This window comes from Panulirus ornatus, chromosome 5 (assembly GCF_036320965.1).
Source record: "Panulirus ornatus isolate Po-2019 chromosome 5, ASM3632096v1, whole genome shotgun sequence".
Taxonomy (NCBI): domain Eukaryota; kingdom Metazoa; phylum Arthropoda; class Malacostraca; order Decapoda; family Palinuridae; genus Panulirus; species Panulirus ornatus.
In genome coordinates, this window is record NC_092228.1 from 14,541,357 (window position 1) to 14,568,306 (window position 26,950).

At 47.6% G+C, this 26,950-nt stretch overlaps 1 protein-coding gene across 38 annotated transcripts in view; it reads right to left on the minus strand.

The window, feature by feature from the left end:
- The window catches only part of LOC139748583 (uncharacterized), a 978,916-nt gene that overhangs the window by 626,743 nt on the left and 325,223 nt on the right, over window positions 1–26,950 (minus strand). Inside the window, exon 1 of one of the 38 annotated variants that reach the window (XM_071661661.1) lies at window positions 26,872–26,950. This exon is cut by the window's right edge and continues 62 nt beyond it. The exons of the other annotated variants lie outside the window; for them this stretch is intronic. Within the exon in view, the coding sequence (XP_071517762.1) occupies window positions 26,872–26,895 (24 nt within the window). The 5' untranslated portion in view covers window positions 26,896–26,950. The remainder of the gene's footprint in view (window positions 1–26,871) is intronic. 38 annotated transcript variants of the gene reach the window in all.

Genomic DNA, 26,950 nt, shown 5'->3' on the forward strand with positions numbered 1-26,950 from the left:
ACAATGACGCGTTTCTATCGAATGAGCAAGGCGTTTTCCGTTTATGGATGAAGCGGCGAGGGAGGTAAATGAGTGGGTTTTAGCGAGAAGAGGAGGTCGGCAGTCTGGCGAGGTTTGTGGCCTGGGACAGGTGAGTCAGTTGCCGTTTGCTTATGACAGATATGATCGCAGAATCGAATGAGAAACTGCAGAAGCTGGTGTCTGAATTTGGGAGTGTGTGAAGAGGAAAGAGTCGCGACAATGAGAATAAAGTAAGGTTATTAAGTTTAGCATATGAGAGAGAGAGAGAGAGAGAGAGAGAGAGAGAGAGAGAGAGAGAGAGAGAGAGAGAGAGAGAGAGAGAGAGAGAGAGAGAGAGAGACGGGGTGGCTGGAATGTGAGTCGGAATGAAAAGTATCTGGAGGAAGAGGAGTTTTAGATACCAGGAAGTACGTGGAAAGACGGAAGCTAAAGGAAGTCATATGGTGAGTAATTAATTAAAGCTGAAGTAAGTCATTTGAGAGAAGAGAGCTGAAGTAAGTCATATGTTACGTGATCAGAGGTAAAGTATATAACATGGTGAGTGATCAGAGCTGAAGTAAGTCATATGGTGAGTGAGGAAAGCTGAAGTAAGTCATGTGGTGAGTGAAGAGAGCTGAAGTAAGTCATATGGTGAGTGAGGAGAGCTGAAGTAAGTCATATGGTTAGTGAGGGAACTAAGGTTCAGGGTGCAATGATAAGTGATGTGGAGACCAATCTTTGATCTGAGCTGATTCTGGTGAAATTCTAAACCTACTGGCTATCCAGCGCTTGCTAGTATGATATAGATAACTGAAAACTTAATACTATCCACATACACTGTATCTTCTATCTTTATGTAAAAGGTGTTTAATGAATCAGAACTAGTGATGTAATATATATTTTGACTTTTCACTTGCAGGCGGAGACCGGTAACTCTCTCTCTCTCTCTCTCTCTCTCTCTCTCTCTCTCTCTCTCTCTCTCTCTCTCTCTCTCTCTCTCTCTCCACACACACACACACATATATAGCACTATATATATATATATATATATATATATATATATATATATATATATATAGAGAGAGAGAGAGAGAGAGAGAGAGAGAGAGAGAGAGAGAGAGAGAGAGAGAGAGAGAGAGAGAGAGAGAGGGGGGGGGGAGCGGCAAGCAGGCAGGTCCGACTATATAAGACGACAGGAAAAGTGGTGCAGCTGAGCCAACTTGAGATCTGCCGAGGAAGGAGAGTGAGTTAGACCCAGTCCTTCTTGGCCATGGCGAGTGAGGGAGAACGAATATGCCTCATGGGGAGGAAAGAGAGACATGAAAAATTCTTAAACTGATTAAGTTACGAAAGGTTGTAGGTAAAAGGGGTAGAAAGGCAACATATATATATATATATATATATATATATATATATATATATATATATATATATATATATATATATATATATATATATGTATATATACAGGGTAAGCAGTAAGCAGGAGGGACAGAGACACGGGGACGGTGGCAGTAATAGAGTTGGTGTGGGTCGAGAGATCGATACCCGGCAGTCCGTCTCCCTTTTGGCGCCACCACACACACACACACACACACACACACACACACACACACACACACACACACACACGAAAAAAACACGCCCACACGAACATACATACGCATGCATGCACACATAAACACACACACACACACACAAACACGGGCTCGCGTGATGCAATTACGGTATCACAGAAGCCGCACAAGTGGAGCTAAACCCTTCACCTCGGGGCACACTATTCATTCTCGCCGGCAGTTCTTCTCTCATTCTTCAAGTGAGCGTCCTGGCAACACCAGGTCCATGGCTTACCTACCACTAGTCACACACACACACACACACACACTGTATAAATTCTACAAAAGCTTGGTGGTGTTAAGCCTGCGAGACAGGGCCTAACCTCCCTCACGAAGAGACTTACGGTAATTTCATGGACCTCCGTCGACTAGCTAGCTTTACTGACCGTGACGCATGGACGGGCCGCCCGGGGTCAAGCCCACATTGGTTCGATTCCTGGTCCCGGCGGTCGGTCCACAGCTTATCAAGCTGTTCATCCTTCCCCTCTGGGGCTGGTCGATGAAATGGGTACCTGGGGTATGCTAGGATCTAACTATCTATCTATCTATCTATCTATCTATCTATCTATCTATCTACATATATATCCCATACGTAAAATGAGCAGCCTCACTGATGCCTTTAGTCCTTGAGGCTCGTTTACCCCCACAAGCCTTGTTTTCCCTCCTACCAGCTTGGCTGCATGAAGCCAGGGCTGAACTATACCTTGCATAGATAGTTAGACCTTCCAAGTATTTGTCTGCTGAATTCAAGATATTCTTCTGCCAAACGATTCAAAATGTTTTCATATACAGGTAGTTGAACTGAGCAGTTTCAGGCCCTTAATATTGACAACGTTTTCTCTGATCATAATTACGGTATATTATGATTTTAGTGACGGGTATGATCCAGAGACGGTGACGTGTGTCATACCAAAAAGGCGATAAGTTAGGAGTGTAGGATGTCTAACACGTTCTCCCAAGATTTTCCGAGTGTGAATCAGGGTATATATTCCCATCTGTGCTGAGGGGGGGTAAATATCAGAGTCGGAGCAGGCTGTCAATGTCCCCAATCAGGACGGGTTGTGACTGTCCCAATCACAGAGGGTTGTGAATGACCGAGCCTGACGGGCTGTGAATGTCCCACTCAGGGCGGGCTGAGAGTGAGCTGTGAATGTCACCGTCAGAGCGGGAGGCGACTGTCCCTTGCCATTCCTATAAGCTTTACGCCTTAAAAAAATTTTGCCTACAAACACAGACACACACCTGATGAAGTCTTCGTCGATCTTGGTTGGATATGCTGGTGAAGTGTGAAGGCAGCATGATTTACGGATGGGATATCACCTATATTGAAGTCTTGGACCTTTGTATCACCTATATTGAAGTCCTGGACCTTTGTATCACCTATATTGAAGTCTTGGACCTTTGTGTCACCTATATTGAAGTCTTGGACCTTTGTATCACCTATATTGAAGTCTTGGACCTTTGTGTCCATGCGCTGGGTGCAGCCTTGCCAGTCTGCTTTGCTGCAGCTTGTGGTCAGTCTTCTTGATGGATGGGTGGACAGGTTGGGTCAGGTGGAGTGTTATCAGACAGGGAAGGTAGTCCACGGACAGTTCGAGCGGTGTGCTCCAGGTGGTCCGTGTGTCTTTGAGGGGTTGCTAAGCATAAGATGATGTCTGGCGAGGTCGTTTGCTAGAGGTGGTGGGTTGAGAATATGGTTGGCTGGTTGCGGAGGCTTAAGTATTTTATTTCTAAGATGTTTTCAATGACTGTAAGCTCTTCTGTAAAGTCAATGGTGTTGGAGAATGGTATGGTTTGGTGTACAAGTGTCATTTTTCTCATCCCTCCAGTTGCCTGTTCTGTCATACGGTTGCGTCATTGTAAAAAGGTGAGAAGAAGGACTCGAGTCTGGTTTCTTGGATGAGGGCTACTATGTAGGCTATGGTATTAGCATAGTTATACTCGGTGGACACCGTGGACAACAGAAATAAATGGTCTTAATGCATTAAAGAGAACCTGACTAGCAACGACATGCGAGAAAGAATTGAGGTTAAACGCAAGCAACACTGCGCGACACAAACCACTGGAACGCAAGACGACGCTCCAATACCTTAACATCCATAACATTCGTTTTCGTCACACACGCATTCGTGGCTGCTAAACGGGAGACATTCACTATTGTGGGGAATACATGTAAAGAAGGAGAAAAAAAAAATAAATTAACCGAGAACTCCGGATTACGTTGCGCTGCACAATCATACCAAATCAGACTCGTGCCATGACTGCCAGTGATTAACATTCCCGACGGGACAGACACCCGGGCGGGCTAAATTCCATAGCACCCGACACCCGAACCCCCCTCCCCCCGAACACACACACACACACAAACACACACAACCCGACCATCCAACCAGCACGCCAAAGTCTGCTTCACGCCCGTGAGTATGCTATCTTGATGGCATGCGTGACTGCAGGTCAACTTGCGTCTCTCTCATACTTCCAGCGTCACAATATGGCTGCAAATTGCGAGCGTCTTTTAGGGAAACCCGACTGTAGTCGAGGGCTTCATAATCCTGCCTGGACAACCGTGGCAACCACAGCCGAACCGCTAAGCCTTGTTCACCGACCGAGCCTCGCATATCCAAACTCGGTAACGCAATTCTTTAAACAACACAAACAGCATTTGCGTCTCGTTAACACAGCATTTTTGTTACGACTGATCATCTCCCCGGCAAAGAGGACGTAAACTACATATGCATACAGATCTGCGCGCGCAAGACGGTAAAAACAATAGAAGAAAAAGTATTTGCAAGAAACTTTCAGTCAAAGTATCACCTAGGACGCAAACTAGCTCTCGTGCGACCCAGAATGGCTGGTCATAGTACCCATCTCTTGCAGCTGTCATTAGCCCTCGTTCAAACCCATACCACTTACCTCCGGCCACCATGTAATTCAATCTGTGAACTTCTGGCTGGAGCGGGTTACCATAATCAGTTTAACTCTCGGCTGCGTAAGTTTACCGGACGGACGGAGAAGTTTACCGGATTAAGTATAACTTGTGACTAGAGAGGTTTACACGAGTCCCTCTTCATGTCCTCATCATCATCAGCAACTCGTAGGCAACTTTTCTATTAATCACCATCGCCTAATAAAACCCTCTCAACGATACTCTAATCTTCGGAGAATAACATTAATCTGAACCCATGCTATTCATACCTATACGGTCAATATATGATCTCATAAACGTATTTCAAATATCAATGATAAAATAGCGTCACAATGCCCTTTCTTCATATTCAAGAATTTTTTTTCTTCAGAAAACCTTAAATCACGATATGTAAAGAGGGCAAGATGTGTATTTACAAAAATTTAAACCACAGAAGATACATATCTTTATATCTATAATCGATCTACAACCTATACATCTTACACGAAATTCAATAACATTCCGAGAAAAAAAAAAGAGAAAAGAATCAACCATACAAGACGATTTCCATTTCCAACGAGTGAACCCGACCTCCACTCTGCCTCAGCCTTAAGGAACAAAGCCCCATGGACATGACCCACTTTTTAAAATTCGTGTTTCCAACAGAAGAGGCAAGATCAGATTGTGAAAAAGGTGGTGGCGGTGGTGGCGTGGTGGGTAGTTCCATCCACCCCCTAGAGAGAGAGAGAGAGAGAGAGAGAGAGAGAGAGAGAGAGAGAGAGAGAGAGAGAGAGAGAGAGAGAGAGAGAGAGAGAGAGAGAGAGAGAGAACACCACCAGCAAACGTTAAAAGCTCCAGTCATGGACAGAGGTCGTCATCGTGGGGCAGGTCATAATGAGCAGAGGAGAAAAAAAAATTAAGACTTTTTCGTATGAAAACGTGTGATACACAACAGTTAAAAGAAAAAATCTAAATAAATTTCTTCTAATAATTCATATCAGTCACATATGTTTTGATGAAAAAAAAAACAATTCCAAATGAGTTCCACACACAAAGAGTTTAATGGTGGTGACGTCACGTCCAGTTATTGAAAATAGCTTTGTCGTTATGTTTCGTCCTTGCGAACGGCGCAGCGCGCCGCACAAAGGTCAATACATGACACCCTTTTTTTTTTTTTTCCCTTGTCTGCATGACAGCAGATCCTTTACTCGGGTGACAATGATGATACAGCAGGTAAATCGCAGCCATCATTCAGTCTCTGCGCAAGCTGATGTTCCGAAATGTCGGGTCGTGGAACTAGCGAGGAGAAGAACGGAGGAGACGGGATATACAAGCACTGTATACTACGGCTTAAGCTTGAGACCAGGGAGGGAGATATGGAGGGAAGGAGGGTTAGGTAAGGAGGGAGGAAGGTCGGGTAAGGAGGGAGGAAGGTAACACAAAAGAAACCTTCTCCCACGGGAGGAAACAAGAGGGAGCATACCAAAGCTGCCTGGTATATCCACAACTGAATAAAGCAGAAGCATGAGGTAGGTATCAACTTGTGGGACGAGCCCAGAGTAAATTATACATTAGGCGGACAAGAGTGAGCAGTGTGTGTGTGTGTGTGTGTGTGTGTGTGTGTGTGTGTGTGTGTGTGTGTGTGGGATCAGGACGCTCGACAGACTCAGACAGAGTGACGTAGAGGAAGCAGCAGACTGCAGCGGCAGCGGCAGCGGCTGGGAGGGAGGGCCAAGACGGGAAGGTGCCAGTGTGGGCGCGCCACTCCCCGGGTGGCGCCAGCTGGCTCATCAGTCCACGTCAGACAGGAACCTATCCTACGCGGCATTAAAACCTCTCCTTTCGCTTGCAGGCTTTAAAACCATGTGGCAAATGGTGCTTGCTGCAGGAAGCGGTATGCCCGGCCACCGTCGCCTAAACTGCCAGTGCCGCTGATGGTTCGTCTGTGCTGAATCATGACACTTTAGCCTTGCAGGGCGTGGTCCCCCTCCGCACGCACCCGGCCACGTACTGCCGCAGGAGCTAAATCCATGCTACAAACCCAGATAACTTGGGTCAACACAATCACGAGAGCGGCTGCAAGCCATGCACTACGAAAAGATATTTTAGTTTACAAAATAGAAAAGATATTTTAGTTTACAAAATATCAAAATAACATGACACGACAGAAACCTTCCTTGTTTACATTCTAACCAAATTTCTTCAGTGTTCAGAGGAAGAGGACGCATCACTAGGCTTCGCTATGCCATTTCGACATGTCTTCTGGAAGCTCCTCCATACTGACGGAGTGGGCAGTCTCTGTGGACGAGGTCAGCCTGCCTCAGCGACAGCCCAGCCCCGAGCCAGACTGCCTGGTAGCTTCCAAAACAAATCAAACAAGTTTTAAAGGTGATTATACCGGTGTTACAAACCCAGGTCTACCATTGCCACCTTTCTCGACTTGGCTGCCATTCATCAACTATACACCTGGGCAAAACCACAGGTAGGAACGAGTTTTGTAACCAACATCTTGTAATACAGATCAAAAGTAAATCAAGTCCATACTTTACTTACTCATAAGTATACAAACATTCAATTGTTCTATCCAGTGACATCGTGTTATATTGAAACATTCTCCAATTCCAACCTTGTCTTATCATACAAAAGCCTACGTAAACTACAAACGAGAAATCAAATGGGGAAAATTCTTAAAGGGAAGGAGGTTCTCTGGACTATATACAGTGAAGCAATTCGAATTTTCTTGTGTGCTTACGAGACCTGGGAGTGTCACTACGAGGCATGTCTTCCTCCGTCACCCAGGTAACCTTTCCTCCTGCCCTCACCACGACCGCTCTGAGCAAATAACCACGGATGCTACGCAAACTCCTCTTCCTCCTCCTCCTCCTCCTCTCGTAAGCGGCACCACGATAGGTCTTCTTCCTTTACCATCATCTTCACTGTGGTCTATAACGCACTACTGTAGGTATGAAGGATCGTCAACGATAACACTACAGAGTCTGTGAGTACTAGGGTGTGTAAAGAGTATTGCAGGGCGAGCTCTGGGTGTTGTCACACGCCAGCCAGACTTTTAAGCCTGGTGTTGCCCGTGATCTTCATCAAAAAAACATCTACGTGACGTAACAGTGGCTTCCGTAAGACCTACCCACGAAATTACTTCTCTCCAGCAGCCAACCAAAGGTGGGGGTACGGCAGGGACTTACTGCTTCCTAAAGCAAATGAATCTAACTCACTACACACCACGAAGGGAGAGTAAATAAATGATTTAACGCAGTGAACACAGCATAACGATGCGGAACACAAGTGAAACCTGGAAGAATGAAGGTAAAACCAGTGCATCACTGTAATCAGTTCACTGGTTGCGCGTAAAATGATACATCATGATGGAATCAACTGTGTCAAGTTTTTAGCCTTCATACTTACACTCCAAAAATAGAATTTGATTATTCTGACAATTAAGTGCCATAGGACGCCACTTCTCAAGTTATTTCTAGCCTTCTTTTGGCAACCCTACCTCAAAGCCCATATACCATTACGTAAGAGTCCCAGCCACTATTCTTCTTGGTGTTCTTCTGGAACCTGATACTTTATGATTTGTGATGGACTGAGAGAGGGGGGTACAGAGACACGAGTAACAACGCACCGCTTACTGAGTAATGTTCATAGGTGATGCAGCCCAGGGGAAGGTGCTAATGGAAGTGTAGGATTATAGTAAGAAGATTAAAGAGCCGGGAGCCACATGGTAGAGAAATCACAAGGCGCTGCTTGAGTTAGAGCGTCGCAGTAACAGACATCAAAGAGCTGGTCAGCAAGACTGTATGTTTTCAGCCAAGGACTTCTTGGCTAGGTTGGCTTTGGTGGTGTTCGGACATATATATAAGGGGCGGCTAGGTCTGGTCAGAAAGGTAAGTCCCTGGGGAGGCGAGGGTAGCCTCGTGGAAACGGTCAAAACCTCACGTCCTTGGGGAGGCGAAGGTAGCGTCGTGGAAACGGTCAAAACCTCCACTATTTTTTTTGGGTCAATAATCCACTCACTCTGTCATCTGTGTTTAAGTGACTGATGTCGACAAATGCAAAGACTTACATTATTCTTTTTTACGAACAAGACGGTTTTCTTAAATGTTTTCCAGGTCCCTCTTGTCCAGCTTCCGGCGAGGGTTGTTGTCCCTCTACAACACCGAAGAGCTAATTTTTCATTTCTTTTCGTCTTCTTGTGAACAAAGCTTTGAAGGGGAGTGCCTAAAGGTCATTCAGCACAACCCCCACGACATCTCAAACTCCTACTAAACTTGACGCTTTCGCGGCTACCATTCCCCGCCATACTACTGAGGGATACCACCACCTCCGTCCTAACCTGACACTTACCATCTCCAACAACGCTCCGGTATCATCCACAGATGCCACACCCGACCTCCTACCCCTTATCGTCAGGTGCACGTGCCGCCACCCCCTACAACATACCTCCGCCGGACACTCCGACTACTGGATCAGTGTCCCACTCGCTAGCAACATCAATAGGGACACACCTGCTACCATCATCCCAACAGTGTCGTCATCTGCTCCGCCACTTTTTTCACCCAAACATCGACGCCTCCGCGGAGATTATACAACCCTCCTGCCAGAAGCGTTTTGGGGAAAGTCAATACTAAAGAGGTGAAGAGTAGGGAGGGGAAGGAGAGAGAGAAAAAGAGGGGGGAGGGCGGGGGGTGGAGGAGATGCCAAGGATCCCACAACATACACCACCCCCCAGGCTGCCGGGGTATATATAAATAAGGCACCAAAAACACCGTTTCCGGCAAACATCCAACACACAACAAACCTACACCATACACTTACACGGTCTTTAACACACTCTCTCCCATTTCAAAACTACGCCTTACCCTGTCCAATCCCTTCCATCTCTCCAGCAACCCCATACAAAAAGGTGGAGGGTTCCTCTCGCATGAATCTCACCTCACCATGCGAGATCATCCAAACTGCAGTGCGGGCCTGACACCGGCCCCAGAACACAACTAGGGTAAGCCTCCTAGACTGAAGGCAAGTCTTCACTCGCGACATGGGGGCTGGGGTCACCAGGATGATAAGGACGACGTGATCGACCGTAATTTCAAGCAGGAGGTCTCGGTACGTGGCAGCGTCCAAGCCTGGCCTTATCATCCATCGCCGCTGTCCCAAATGATGGCATTAAGACAAGCTCCACACGCCAGCAAGATTCCTTAACTCCACACACCCACACTCCGCACATCCTTCACTGAATGGAATCAATAACACAAAACTTTCTGCACACAAGCCTCTACTGGTTCGCCGTGCTCAGTCTCGGCAAGATACGAAGCACAAGCCTTGCACGAACATTCAGGAGTTCACCGATGAATATAGGCATCACCTGCTTCAAGCTGTGGGTTTCCGATAGTCTCTTTATTGAGAAGTAAAAAGAACGGTATTCATATTTCTGGCAAAAGCAATTTGGACTGCAAAATATCTATACTACTCTACACGGGTTGAATGACGCCTTCTCTCCTCACACAAAACAGCATAGCAATGAAAGCTTTTACCGAAGGTGTGTATCATGACTGCACAATAAATCATTCTGAATACGAGGATCAGCTCCATGTATAAACAGCACACTGTCCCTACCTACAACATGGTCAGGCAGACCCTTTACTAGCTAGGGAGATCCCACATTCCACACGCATGCAGCCCTAGACATTCTCCTTCAAAGCTGCACTCCTGAACACGTGAGACAAACACCCCACGGCGGTGCATCACAGCCTCCGAGCTCTTAAGGGAGTACAGTCTGGAGCAGAACTTCAAAATACGAATGGATACAGAATCATACAGCATCAAGGCTCCACCAAGCTGTGAATGTTGTGACTCAAGGGACAAAAAGCTAGAGGCGACCTTCTCTACAAGTCTCCTCATTATAACCTCCAAAGAGGATCCGTAAATAGGATCTCTTTTCGTGTACCAACACGGGCCCCCATTCAGATCCCAGGTCCCTTCCGTCCTAAGCGCTAATAGAAGACTTTGAAAGTACTCTCCCTCCCTACCACAGTCTACGCGGCTCCATCCACTAGCCTCCCCACCACCACCTTCTGAGATCGTATTCACACCTTTACTCCTTTAACCACAGCCCTAAGCCCTACCTCTTTAAAGCTTACCGCTATCTCGCGTCCCTCCCTCTCTCTCTCTCTCTCTCTCTCTCTCTTTCTTGTGTTGCCCGGCTCTGGTCCTTCTGCAGTCTCCCCTCCTTATGCCGTAACCCCCCATACTGTAGTCCTAGGCTACTCCTCACACTACAGACCTATGCTCTTCATGCTGTAGCCAATAGCATCTTCTCACACCCCGCAGCCCTAGGCTCTTCCCCATACCGTAGTCCTAACGCCCATGCCGTTGTAGGCCTACGCTCCTCTACTCATCTCCTTACCGCACTTCAACACACCCCCTCCTCAATCTACCTTATAACCATTTCCTCTTCTCCAGGAGACACCCTGTCCATTCTTTTCCGTCTCAGAGTTCTAAACCTCTACTTGCAACGTTAGGGGACTGCAACACTCCAAGGAGAATAACATGAGTAGCACCAAGAAAACAAGCGACCACCAGTGAGGCATCGTGCAACCGTGTCAGTGACACCCATTTCGACTGTTTCTTTGTCGACAACTGATCTTCAGCGGTTCCTGACCGACCATAACATTACCATCAAACCCTTCGGGACTGTTGACTTCTGAGATTCTCTCCTTCACTAGGAACTTGTAGCAAGGCCGTCGCCAAAAACAGATGCAGCCGAAACGGAGATCGCCAAAGAAGGGGAGCAATCGACTGTGGCCTGTAACCCTGTTATGAAACCCCCTGAAATTCAACCCGCCTTTAGAATTACACTTGGGAAAAAAAATGTGAAGGTGCTGGGCCCGGCATGAGTGGCGTGCCGCGCCCTCCCGCGCCTGGGCCACATACTAAACATCAGCCAGGGAGGCAGGCAATAACCTCTCGACACACTACTACCTGGACAGAAAAAAATCATTAGCCGGTACACCCTTGGTGAAGCAGACGGAGAGACGATAATTTCGGTCCTGAATGATCGCCATCTCTTACACCAGATCAGCACTCGTGCAGTAGTGGTCCATGGCAAAGCCATTCACCAGTGGTGATGGAGTAAGAGGGGGCACCAAAGTTGTGGGTGTGTGTGTGGGGGGGTGGAGGCATGGCGGGCAACACCACCAGCTTCGGGACCCCTCCTCCTCCTCCCGTGCCGTCATCAACCTGTTCAGGGGTCTCACCCCCACGACCACCACCACACACACACACACACACCTACCGTACTGATCAATACCTACCCCTGCAACCCACCCTCCACCATGAACCTCAACTGCACTATACTCCCCGACTAAATTTTACCGCCGGGATACCTCAACCCAACGCAAGAGGGGAGAGGGGGAACTAGGAAGGGCGAGGGGCAGTGTTGGGCCACGGAGGGACACATCTGTGGGTGTGTGTGTGTGTGTGTGTGTGTGTGTGTGTGTGTGTGTGTGTGTGTGTTATGCCAGTACCACCACTTGTCATCACTGTGACGCTGTTGATCCAACCGTGCTAACCTCACATTTCAGTACACAGCGCATCGTAAACTCAGTTACCATTGTGGATGGCTTTTTATGTGCACACTACGACAATCTGAAGGACCACCTTCGTAGCATTACGTGCGAGACATAATACAGAATTTTCGCGACACCTTCTTGAAACAAAATGGCGAAAAAAACAAGTTAAATCATCAAGGTACTTGGCTCTCTTTTAGCAGCATCGAGGCGTAAGCCACACACACACACACACACACACACACACACACACACACACACACACACACACAGAGAAGAGTCAAGACGATTGACACCGCGACATTATGAGGAAAGGAACACTGCATTCAGCAAACATATGTTCCACTAATGGGGGTCAGGATGGCACCAACAATACCCTGCCGCTCTTGTGACACACACACCGGCAGGGAACACAGTTGACTCTGGCCAGTAATACAGAACAAAAGAGTGGCGTGGCGCCCACAGAGAGCACAACAAAGGCCAGGTATAAAGGACAGGAGACAAGTGAGGGAGATGGGGGCCAAGGAAGCAAGCCCTCTCGCAGCACCACACCTTAGATCTACACGTACGCGTCTCATGTTTACAAGGCATGACTCCATTCTGATGCGACAAATAGAAACAACTATATAAGTATCAATATATATATATATATATATATATATATATATATATATATATATATATATATATATATATATATATATATACACACACACACACACACAAAAAAGTTTCTACTACATTCAATGAGGGACTATTATTCCTTCTAATTTGTGTGAGGGCAGAATATGCTTTTTATCCTCGACCGGGGACGAGACATGCGGGGTATCAAACAGAGTCGAAACCGGACTGGAATACCCAGTCTCGTTGCTGAGCATAACATAATCATGACTGGCGAGTAGTAGACGAACGGCGGCGTATCGACCTGCGACAAGTGGGGGAATATCAGACAACTGGTGCGGCTGGCAGGGGGTCCTAGAGCGATATGAGAAGGGCAAATCGTGGGACGTGGACAAAAGGGGAAAAACTCTGGGGTTGTGTGGAAAGGATGGGGACCCAAGGAAGAGAACTCGAGGGCGGTCGAGGGGAGATGAATCATCACGCGGTAGAAGAAAACACGACACCCACCTGGGTGCCTGACAATTATTGGACAGAAGAGGGAACTTCAGACGGTGGAAAAGAAGAGGGTAATAGGAGGTGAACTCCGGATGACGCAGGAGAAATAAACAAGGCAGAGAAGTTGGTGGTGAAGTTGACCAAAGAGGATGAACTTCCGAGGAAATATTCGTAAAGTGGAGGCTTGGTGGGGTGGGCGGATCGACGGTGGCCGAGGGATGAGCTACGGACGGTGCAGTAGTAGGCACGGAAGAGAAATTCTGGGGAGGTGGAGGAAGAGAGGACAGTGAACCAGGGGGCGGAAGCAGACATGGGAAAGGAACGTAAGAGGATGACGGGGTTGATGGAAAGTGGACAAAGAATAGGGTAACGGGACTTGGAGATAACATCAAGGAAGTAAGCGGCGCGCGGAAGTGGACAAAAAAAAAAAAAAGAAAAATGTTAAGGCCGTAGAAGGAAGTGAGGCGTGTAAGGGGATACCGGAACGCGCGAGGGGATGCGGGACAAGGGGGAAGGAACCTTAAGGGCGTTACAGACGAGGCGGACACTGTGGGTACCCAAGAGAATCTTCAGGTTACTGAAACTGGTACAGGAAGAGAACCTACAGCGAGTGATGAAAGTCATACATGGAGAGGCTGGGGGGTGGTGGAGGGAGACGCAGACGAGGGAGAGGAACCTGGGGATGATGTGTGGAGATTCAGAAGGGCAAGGAACTTGGAGATGCGGAGAGAATCTAAACAACTTCAAAGAACTTGGCCGCATTTGAGAGCAATTAGAGAAGAAAGACAACCTCGGAAACAAAAGGTTGGTGTACGTCAAGGGGCAGCCTGAGGGACGTGGAGGGGTGGAGGGACGTGGAGGTCGACAACAGACTAGTAACACTAGGAATGTGAATGGAGTTCAAACAAGAGGAGGGAATTCGGGAACGGTGAAGGGTGTGTGGAAAGGGCAGAAGTAAAGAAGAGCGGCAGAAAATAATAATAACAAAAGAGACAAAAACACTGAAACTGAGACGAAACGGCAGGTTAAGGGACACAGCGGGGAGAGAGGCGCAGCGAAACCATAATAAACGTGGCAGGAAAGCGTACCAACCTTGGAAGTGGGAGGAGAAGCCATGGGAAGAAAGCCGGATAACCGGACCATCTCATTTCTAGATCCGATGAAAATGGCGAACGATCAGGATATTTTCCCTCCATAATGCAAAGCCTAAAGGAAAATGCTGCGCAGAAATACTACTACGTCTGACTATAGGAAACTAGCACGCGCGGAGGAGCATTAGAAGACAAAACAGAAATTCCAAGATGGAATACGTTCGAAGTATAATATATACATATGCAGCTCACGAGGTGTTGACATACATGTGAAGAGTCCATTACCAGCTACTGTGCAAAAACGAGAACGTGCGACTTGAGACAAGAGAGGAAAAGGTTGGGTGCAGAGCCAATGGATGTCACACGAATGTCAAAAGGGGCCACGTCAATACTTGCCAACAGCACTACCAACACACTACCCCGAAACCATGTGCTCGTACACAGTGGCTGTGTTGCTAACTGTGTGGGACCCGGCAAATGCCACGAGTCTCTCAAACAATTCAGTTCATTCGCTTGACTTCTGTAAAGGTTGAACAATCGATGATGAACGGGTGTTTGCGCGAGTCTATTCACATCGTTAAAGCTTACCCCAAAAAAAGAAAAAAAAAATTCTTTTTAAGGTCATTCGCATTCCATCTATCACCAAACAAAGCAACTGGGTTATGGCGCTCACCATGTGTACACTAATCCACTGACTCTCTCTCTCTCTCTCTCTCTCTCTCTCTCTCTCTCTCTCTCTCTCTCTCTCTCTCTCTCTCTCTCTCTCTCTCTCTCTCGCCTTGTTTAGTGCTATATAGGGAGTTCTGATCTCTTATCATACATGTTCATATCATGTACAGAGGATTTTCGCGTTCCCAGTAGTGTCACAGAATCCAAAGATAGCCAATTATATAACTCAAGAAATACTTTTTTTTTTTTTTTCATGGCCGCCTCGTATAACAGCTTTGTGCACTGCTAGGATGAGTTCTACATTCACTCCTGAACTCTGATTTTACGTTTATATAAGTCTCTCTCCATCTGCACTTGAATGTCAAGGTTGACACACTATAGCAGGATACGAGGAGAGCCAGTGCGATGGATATAGCCGCCCAGCTAAGTCTACGAACTGGTCGACTTCAGTCCAAAATTGTCCCATGTATGTTGCACTGATCCAATACCGTGGACGTATTCCACTGAACATCAGCAGCAGCAGCATCAGTGTGCGCTGGTTCGAATCCAAGTACATCTGGAAGGTCTGTTTATTGATTTTCCGACACCCATGTGCATTCTGTGAAGGGAGAACAACGACACCATTCAGCACGTACTTATCTGGAAGTCAGCTCTTCAATCCGTTAGAGACAGGTTCACCACGAATGAAACCCAACCGCTGACGTAAATCATTATCGACATCCGGATTTTTAACATTTCATTAGCCAATGTCTTAAAGACTGGTAACCTTGGTGCGCGCTGCGATCGATGTGGCTGCAGAACCCCTACCTGGTGTCTGAAGCACCACGATCCCCCACCCAAACCATGGAATCAGTACTTTGCCCCCCAAAGTTACCTTGATACAATAATACGGTTCATCAGTAACTGAGTAGGGTCAGCATTTTCGCTCTTACTGTAGACGGAGGGAGTCTTACCCGTTCTCGATTCGTCTTGCACTACGAGCCTCAACACAGCAGCGTGACTGTTGACAGGGTCGGCGTACAGTGTCGCTAAATATTAGCGCAACGTATTACTTTTCAGGTTTCGTGACCAGCTTGAGATATAGCCAGAGGAGGGCGGAGGGGCAGGGGCGGGCGCTCCTCCCACTGCGACAGTACGCGCACCTCCACGTTCCAGGGGGAAGCCACTTTGTATCACATAATCTCAGTATCATCCAACCTGCTCATGCTAGACTAGTGTCTCTCAAACGACGAAGGGCAAGCCAGTTACAGGCGTGTCATCACATAATCGATATCTCTTTAGCTATTTCTCCATAATATATCAAGAAAAAAAAAATAAATGTTAGCAGCGCTCAAAATTCAGGCATGCGATCAAATTCTTGTGTAGTTTACGTCCACGAAACTAAACCTTGTACCTTGCCAGCAGTGTTCGTTGAAATACAGAAAAATATCAACCAAAAAATACCTTTGGCAACCATATATATATATATATATATATATATATATATATATATATATATATATATATATATATATATATATTCTCCATTAACTTATCCTGGTCTTATGATATAACCTATCACCCTACTGGTAAATTATAGCAACTGCCATTACGACAGTAGTCTCCCAACTCCCATGCTTTAAGTTCAAAATATGAGGCAACTTCTGTCATAATTCACGCTCCACCGTTCTGGCTTTGTTGGTTACAGGATCCGCAAGATCACAACTAAGGCGACACTAAATCAATGTCATTTGCTGCAGTGCTTATTTTCACGAAGTAAACAATACATATACAAACTAAAACGCTTCTCGGACTTAAATGACCACTCTAAATATGAACGACTTATAAATTTCCAACTCAAAATGTAATTGAACATGGAAGGAAACTGACTTGTATACCACAAGCCTCTCACCCAGCAGACACCAATTTGATCATACCCTGTCAACAGCGCTACTTACACAGTCAGTCGCTCTGCTCACGTGGTAAATTAACGAGATTTTGACCATTTTTTTGGACGTTTAAAAAAAATGATTTAGGACGTCTCCTTCCTCGGTGTGGCATGACTCTAGCTAGGTCTGGAGATCAATACCCATTTTCTGTTTACTTTCCCCCAGGGTACACAAAGCTTCATTTAACCTCGTTAGCTCCAAATTCCGAGCTTTCAGCATAACGGGGACGACCCTTGAGTATTGACGGCGTCACTCAAATCAATTACGTGCATTGAGGTTGAACGACCTACCTTATGGCACTCATTCGAACTCTGTAAACCTGTGGTGGGTTTAGAAGGTGGTTCTTTGTTCTGTGGCCCAGCCTGCGACTCGCAGTTCCCCGTCGTCATCTACCCAGTACATGCAGCCGCCCTCCCCTGCACGTCCATGTTGATATCACTACAGCGGGTGTACTGGTGAGACACACGCAACACTGTAGAAGGTGAGGGTGATCTGGTAGTCAAGACTACAGAGTCACAGATGCCCTGCGAGGCAATCGCTGCTCTTGGACTCAACATGTTGACAGATCTCTTGGTACACTTGCCTCAAATCAATGGAGCGGAATCTGTCCAGTGCTGCTATTACACCGCAAGGAAGAGGGGATAAACATATATGTGTCTGGGTATACATGGGGTATTAATGACAGCCCGTGCAAATGGTCATGGAACCCGTGTGCACTGAAACAGTCGCTCTATGCTTCATGCAGTTACGTATGTGTCCAAAGTTGTTTGCGAAGTTAAGATACCACTTCGTAAAGACGTAAGGGTAGAGTGGTACTCTCTCAATGTTCCACTTCATGTAAGATAATATCCTAATACTTCCACCAAGTTTTACACTCCAGTTTGTCCTTCGTTCAGCACTGTTTCGAAGGTCAGGTTCCACGTTCTGCAACGTCAAGTCGGGTTTTGACTGAACAAAGTTGATGCTGTTACGTTTGTCGACTCCAGTGGCAGGTCCAGTGCAGAGTAAGGCCATGTGCAAGGACTAACACAATGTCGCACTCTAGAAACAGCATCTTGACATCTAACACCAGCTGTGTGTATTCTACGTGAGCCAACGACCACACGCTGAAACCAACGCGATGCTTCCGGTGCCAACATTTTGTTATGAAAGAGATGACCGGAAAGAAAACGATGCGTGATGCGTCATAAAAAAAAAAAAAAAGCACACAACAGAGCCATAAAAAAAAAAACACGAATACGATATTCATATAAATCAAGTGAAAATACACACACCATTCCTTGCAGGTAAGGCTGAATTCTAAACCCTCAACCCTACTATCATATTCTTTACGCCTCTGGCTGCTACCTGTCAGAGTTCACATGTACCAGGCACTTGTTACTCTTTGATGGGGTGTGCAGAACAAGCTTACGTGATGCTCTGTGTTACCAACCATTCAGGAGATACGCTTGGACTAATCATGACAACATTTACCACACACACCACAAGCCTCAAATACGCAACCGCTTTGATGCGTAATCCTCCGCAATATGACCAAAGTGTTAATTTCTCGTAATGTAAAGGGTTGTATATATATATGTTCAAGCGTCAACAGCAATCAAAGAAAATACATAGATTGACTTCATCAAACTTTGCACCAATGGCATCCCATATACACTGGGAGACTAGCGGCACTTACACTGTAAAAGATCTCCAACTTGGAGACATCCTCCGTGTTCTCAAGACCCAATCTAAACACTATTGGTCACCCACAGAACACAACCTAAGCCCTACGTGTAGCCCCCTGACGTTCTGACACTCTGCCAATCCAATACGGCAGACTGACAGCTAAATGCTTGAGATTAATTCCCCAATTGGGAATGTAATCCAATGTAACTTACTGTGACTTGGCAGTTGAAGGCGGTTCACAATATCCTCATGTTTCCTAGCCTGGATAAGTGGCCCGTCGCCTGACTTGCCCCTACTACGCACGCCACACCAAACCCCAGCCAGAAGTCACACCACAACAGACGCCATAAGTCAGTTCAACGACTAATACAAAGGGCCGCGGCGATCCAGCCGGAGCTCCGGTCAATATAATCCACTTACCCCCAGCGTCTATCTTAGCCAGAGAATAAACTCCCACCAGCGTCAGCCAGCGTCGGGATTGGCAGATCCTATACTATAATGGCGTACGAGTTCATTGTACTGAAACAACGACGGAAAATGAACAAAGTTATCTACCCACTAGCGTACTGGGAAGAGGCACACCAACACCTACCCATCCACAGCATCTACCAGCATGTCAACCCATCTCCCTTATGCTCCGACCACAGCACCATGTTCATCTCTGACGACGATCTGTACGAGCTCCTAGGTTGCATCGCTAAACCTCTACATCCCCTGCGGCTCTTAAAAAGGCTGATGCTAACGACCCAAGATAAAATGGAAAGATACTGGGTGAAGAAGTGGTGCAGTGGAGCCACACGAATAAGCATCTTGGCTGTGCTGCAAATCGGAGCCTTCCGAAGATACGATCACAGTAACATCGGTCCTCCTCAATCCTTTCAGGAAGCCCCCCTAGTGTGTGTGTGTGTGTGTGTGTGTGTGTGTGTGTGTGTGTGTGTGTGTGTGTGTGTGTAAAAGTGAGGCCCACCGCACCCTTCCTACCTGGCATAACACACACAACACTCTCCCCGTATCGCCACCCTCAACAGTTGCCCTCCACCAACATTCTCTTCAATATGGTCACCCCAAGTCATCCTCCTGCAACTTTTATTCCCCACATACCTGACAGTCACCCTCCAACACTCTCCCACACCATCACCCTAAATGCTACCCTCCTTGAACACTCTCCCCCACATAGCTACCCTAACTGATAACCCTGCTCCAACACTCTCCCCGCTATCTCTGGATCTCGCAAAACAAACTAATACCTTCAACTGTTCCATGTAGAGAGGGACGGGCCGGAGTGATATTGACTATGACCTATCTTCTCCAACTGAAACTAGTCTGATGCTCCTACAGACTGCAGTCCAAGCGTTCTTACCATCTGCCAATGTTATATGTCATCACTTGGCCCATCGCTGACCTACCTACTTCCAAGAAACCCCTTCCCATCAGGTGGCCATTGTCGACTACATCCTGGAAGCCCCCTACTCATCTAGCCCCTTCCAAAAAGTCCCTCCCCATTACGTCCAACACTGACCTAGCTGCTTCCTGGGACCCTTCCCCCCTCAACACCCATTAGTTCCACCACTGGCCTTACTGCCATCAGGTAACCCTCCAACTCACAGAGCATTGACAGACCCTCCCACTCACTGAGCATTGTCATCAGACTTGCTGGATCAGGTCCTCCAGCATGATCAACAATCAACGACTGACAGACAGGGCGAATCAAAACAAAACAAAATAATACCCCCTGGTAGTGGGGCATTTCCAGAGTCTCCCCCCGGTCCAAGAGTGAGCAGAACGGCAAAAGGTGAGAGCAAATGACATGGGGGGTGAGGGGGGTGAGGTAATGGCATGTATTTAGGGAAGCAGTGATGGCATGTGCAAAAGATGCATGTGGCATGAGAAAGGTGAGGGTGGAAGCGTCATTACACTATATTGCCTTCCACCCACAACCCTAACGAACGAACTGTGCACGTCAAGTTCTACCGTGCAAACTGTGCACGTCAAGTTCTACCGTGCAAACTGTGCACGTCAAGTCCAGAAATCTCTTATGCAGTTATACATCACTGGTTATCCAGATCAAAGTCACTGATGATCTAATAAAAGGGTTTACACCAGAGCAGAAGCAAATCCCGTGCTTGGGGTCTCCCAGGAATCGACCAGTTCCTAGGGACTGGTCTGACTGCAGTGGTTAGAGGAGGCCAAGAAACCAAGGCCGGGTATGTGTGTGTGTGTGTGTGTGTGTGTGTGTGTCCAAGGAAGCTGGACTCCAAGGAAGCTTGGCAGACGTTTGCTCTCATCATTCCTCTGGAGTGTGGCAAATGTCCGGCCTACACCACACAGCCTTCCAGCTTCCTTGGAGTCCCGCACTACATGACGTCGTCAGCGGCAGTCACCAATTCACTTGGTCAAAGACTTTGCTCGCTCAAGCAGATTTTGATTTGATATTTGCCGCAGTCGACCGCACCTGAAGCACTGCTGCGTCATCGTCTGTTCCACAAGAAAACAACCGTGCAACTCATTTTTCGTGGTACACGAGTAAAGAGCCCTTTCCACTAAACCCGCGTTAAGAAAACAGCACAGAAAGAAAAAGAGGTTCCTTCCAGTTTTACCTCACAGAAAGGTTTGCTTAACGACATTGAACTCAATCATTGATTACCATGTGCGGTTCTTATCCAACAGATGAGTCCAGGCGAATCTTACAGGGGCCGTGGAAGATAGCTAGCCTGGCTGGCCTCCGTGAAAGACGACGCCAACTTCAAAGACTTTACTACCATCCGTCTCGACGGCTGAAAACTCAGGAGCTCGGATGGCCAGGTCTCTCTCCTCTGACACACAAGGCTATGCTCTCTCCTTGCTCTTAACCTTGCTTCCTCCTCCTCCTCCCTCAACCCTGTCAATAGTTGTAGTTCAACAATTTTAACCGCGTTAGTCTTCCGTGGCGCCTCGCTCGCTCCCTCCCTCCCTCGCTCAATACCGTGCTGTTCTACATAACATGTGTGGAGGACTCTCACACACCCTCAGTCCTCTTATCTGAGCCTCCCCTTTCTCCTCTCCCTCGCTCCCTCCACCATGGGGGACCGGCTGCACTGTTCCCTAACAGGTGCTTCTATCTGTATACAGTTCACGCGCCACACGCATCATAATCACCCACACACACGAACCACCTCGAACATGTGCTAAAACGTCTCCCTCCACAGCTTGGCCACAACTCACATCTCCCTTACATGTCTAAATGTCTCCTTCCTGACTAATATGCCGGACCCGTCCAGCCCCTGGCTCTCCACCGGTCCTTTCCTCTGTCAGTTCTCCACCCCGCGTCTCCTCTACATCAAGGCCTCTTAACCTCCCATGCTGTCGTCGGGCGACTCTGCCCTTCATCTCAGTGTCAGCTGATCTGCCAAGCTGTTGGTGAAGACAGCTCCTACCTCCCATCTTCCTCCCCCAACCATCACCGCGCCACATGGCGAGGTCTACCATCATTTCGACTTACCTAATGAGAGTATTTGCCAGGGCGTATATCCCACACGAGGGAGATCCCACGTGTCTCTTTCATTAACGATGTTGCTAATGATGGTGCTGGTGATGTACGTGGGTAATGAAGGTCTGGAGAAAGTTAACAGTGGCAGAATATGGGTGCGTGCTGGCGAGTGACAGAGCACAGTTGGCTAAAACCAAATCCAAGAGCATGTTCAAGCACAGTTCAAGCACATCTCACATCATATATATATATATATATATATATATATATATATATATATATATATATATATATATATATATATATATATATGCGCTGAGGGTGAAGCTGCCAACTGCGGCATGGTTTGGGGGTGGGTGGGTACCAGCGGCGGCCTATCCTTCATACTACCGTTATTGGAAATCGTTAAAGGACCTCCCGGGACAGTGTCAAGTTCCCTCCCCCCCAACGGAGACGTACGCATCAATAACTCACCACAAAATGCCCACCATCGTCACCACAACAAGAACGTCCCCCGCCCCCCCCTATCGCAGCACAAGAAAATAGTCGCCACAACAAAACGCTTTACACAAATACCACAGACTTACTCATCATAATATAGCGCGATGCGTACCACCACATCATAGTAATACTCATTATATCACAGCAACACTTAAAATGTATCAACACAGCAACACACACTGCCACAACGGCAACACTGCACCCCTCCCCTAAAAAAGCAACTAATTCACCGTCACACTACCATAACACACTACCATCCTCGAGATTAAACCACATCACAACACAGAACACATAGCTATATAACACCATGGCAATACTCCCTCACCACATCCCACCCACCACCATCATTGCCACAACATGACACCCACCAACAAAACACCTTACCAACCACAAAAACACCGCATCCACCACATCATCATCACCACTGTCAAAGCACCACAATACCCTCACAACCATAAGCATAACCAATCACTGCTTCCCACACCACCACAATAACATATCCACCACCACACGCCACCGAACCCTATCCGACTGCATAACATCCTTCACCACAATATCACAATCACTACCACAACCACAGTATCACAATCACTACCACAACATCACATCCACAACCACACCCACTAACACAACAGCACAAACAACACAATACCCACAAACACAACATCCACCACTGCAATACCAAACCCAACACCACACACACCAACACGTCCATGAAACCCAACACCACACACACCAACACGTCAATCAACTCAACACCACAGCACTCCGCCCACCATTACAACACCAAACCCATCAACAAAACACCACGCCCACTCATCCAACACTAAACCCATCCACACCACACACATCAAACATAACTCCAGGCCCAACACAAAACCACGCCCACCACCACAACACCACGCTCACCACCACAACATCAAGCACACCACCACGCCCACCACCACAACATCTCGCACAACATCACACACATCACCACGCTCACTAACAAACCACGCTCACCACAATACCACGCCACGCCCCCCACCATAACACCATGCTTACCAACAAAACATCAAACCCATCACCACAACACCACACTCACCACCACAATACCACACCCACCACCACAACACCACGCTCACCACCACAACATCACGCTCACCTCCACAACACCACACCCACTAACACAACACCACGCATATCAACACGACACGCTCACTTACAAAACACCACGCTCACCACCACAACATCACGCACACCACCACACTCACCAACGAAACACCACGCTCACCACCACAACATCACGCACACCACCACACTCACCAACAAAACACCACGCTCACCACCACAAGACCACGCTCACCAACATACCACCACGCCCACCACCATAAGACCACGCTCACCACCAAAACACCACGCTCACCATCACTATGCCACGCCCACCACCACGCTCACACGCTCACCAACAAAATACCACGTCCACAACCACAACAACACACTCACCACCAAAACACCAAGTTTACCTGCACACCCACCACCACAACAAACCCATGATCACATCACACCCATCATTACAACATCAAGACCACCAACAGAACATCCCACTCACGAACACAACAACACACAGACACCAGAGCCAACACCACAACACCATACTCATCATCACAACACCACATTCACGAACACGACAACACAGCCACTGTCAAGACACCAGAGCCAACGCCACAACACCATACTCAACATCACAACACCACACCCATGCACCAACACAACACACAGTACAACCACCATCCGAGTACCACATCCACCAATACAACACAGCCCAACCACCACAACACGACCATCACCGCAACGCCACGCAGCAACGCCATCACAACGCATTCATATCACTCCATCACAACTATAACACGACAGTAATACACACCAAAACCAAACAACTCTCCAGTACAACAACCGTAATATTCCTAACGGAACAGGATCACTCGTAGCACACCACGACGGGACGGAGCACAGCAGCATTTTCAACTCGGTACCATGACAAAGCAGTATTTACGATGAACCATGCAGTGCACCTCATCATGGTGGCAACACACCACAACACAAACAGCGTTACACACCAACACTGCTCAGCAGTGCATCAACATCACCACGACAGAATGGATATCGGAGAAACACAACAATGTTGTTCACCCGGACAACACACAGGAGCGCCAGCCAACACCACGAGAGATTCGTCACAACACACAGCACCAAAAACTCTGCAACATTCGATACTATAACATCCGCAGACACAGGCAACGTAACCCAAATACCGAGGTGGTTCTCCCTTTAAGGCAGCACGTCAGAATAGGCAGGCGCCTTCAGCAGGCAAATCTGGGGAGGCAGTTCTGAACTGGACTTATCACTCACCCTGTCTGTACACGCATCGGTAATGACGTCTATCTATGCAGCCACTAGCAAACACATCAAGTGGGTAGGCACACACACGGATTCAGAGACATGCACAGTCAGTAGGCCTCGGATGCTGGAACATCCCGTCATTAGGATAAGCACAGTTTAGTTCAGTCACCCTATTTACCAACCTATGTTCTCTGCATGGATAAGACATTACTGGACAGGTAAGACTTCACAAAAAATCATCTCTGAAAACCTCAATATATACACACACACACACACACCCTCAACTTCTACAAGAAAAAGGCCTTTAAAGAACCTCTCTCTACAAATATTACCCTCCATACAAAAATTTCTGAAAAGAAAGACTCTCTTAGGAAGCAGACACGCCCTCTAGGTAAACACCTTAAATTATGCAAGCCTTCTTCGTAGGAAACCGTATGTAAACATACCTCAGATGATATTTCTGTTTAAAGCAACTAGAAAAAAAAAATATACATATCATACAAGCACTTGCAAAGAAGGCCTCCCTCTAAGAGGGTACTCATGAGGGAGATAGTAATTCTTAGGAGGCACTTGTGAACAAACCCGCTCTCTAGTACACATAGGACTTAGCACACCCTCAAGAAGGCTAGTACTTCTAGACAGGCTGGCGCCCCTCACAGTAACACTCTAGAACAGGCGCCCCTGCCAGAAGGGAATATGGAACAGGCGCCCCTCCCAGCTAACACTTCTGAAATGTTCTACTGAGCAGGGATTTCTGAGCAGGTGTCTTTCTCCCAGCAGGAACTCTAGAGCAGGCATCAATACCAGTAAGAATTCCAGATCAAACATCCCTCTCAGCAGAAGCATCTCTTCGGAGGAGACACTAACAGGCCACCCCTCTCAGCGAGTTTGACAACGGACACTCCCCTCTCACCAGAGACCTTAGAACAAGCGCTTCCTCCCTATAGGGGCTTCGATCAGACGCCCACTCTCGGCTGGAACAAGTTGAGAGGCAAGCCCTCCTTTCAGAACTCCCATCCCCCACCCACCACCCTACCCATACACAACCATGCCTTGTTACCAGGCACTTCCGAGTAAGGCCTCTCGCAAAGCATTGAGAGAAGACACGCAATCTTCTAGTGTCATTCGCTTGGTACATCAGGTTGGATGGCACGCAAGACAGGCACGTTTGGTAAGGTACTCATTCTAAGAAATCTTTGAATAAAACTGAAATTTCAAAGTAATCAGGCCTGAAGTAGGCAATATGGAGGTAAGACGGACACATATTACGTTTATTGGAGATCACCCGTCATTAGGCTTACGTAATTGGGAATGAGCTAAGCAACGCGATCTTTTAATGAACATTTCACGCCATCGTAACAGGTGACATCACCTTACTTTCGGCAGTCAGTAACACGTCGGTGGGCGACAAGGAACCCGACCTTCCCTGTAAGGTCTAGGCGGAGGCGGCGGCGGCGGACCGCGGTGGCGACACGACTCTCCTTCGGTCAGCTTGTGCTTTAAGCCAATACCATCCATCGAAGATACCACCAGACAACGCCCCACCGACCCACTGCCCCCCACCACCCCACACGCTACAGTAACTAACATGCAACAAGTTCAACAGTGCCAACCTCCAGGACGTGTAAACCTATTTTCCTGAAGAATGGGTGGAGAAGAGCGGGTCTGACACCACCGGCAGTGGGTGGGATGATGATAGGCCATACCAGGGCACTGCTAACGCGGCTAAAATGATACTTCTGCCGTTTAGGTCAACAGCAGACGCTTCTGCTAGGTCATGGCTAGGGGGTCACAGAGGGGGTGGGGAGGTGCTGCTGGTTCGAGAGCAGGGGAGCGGAAGTGGTGTCCAGGTCGGGGTGTGTGTGTGTGAGGCGGGCGAGGGGCGGGGTCACCCTGGGCCGTGTGTCACTCGTCACCACGTCGTAGGAAACACTTGCGTGACTTACCAGGTTGGTTCCCTCGGTGACCATGATGTCTAACTCATTCCTGAGGGCGTGGGCGTGTCAGTGTTGGGCCATGGGTGGC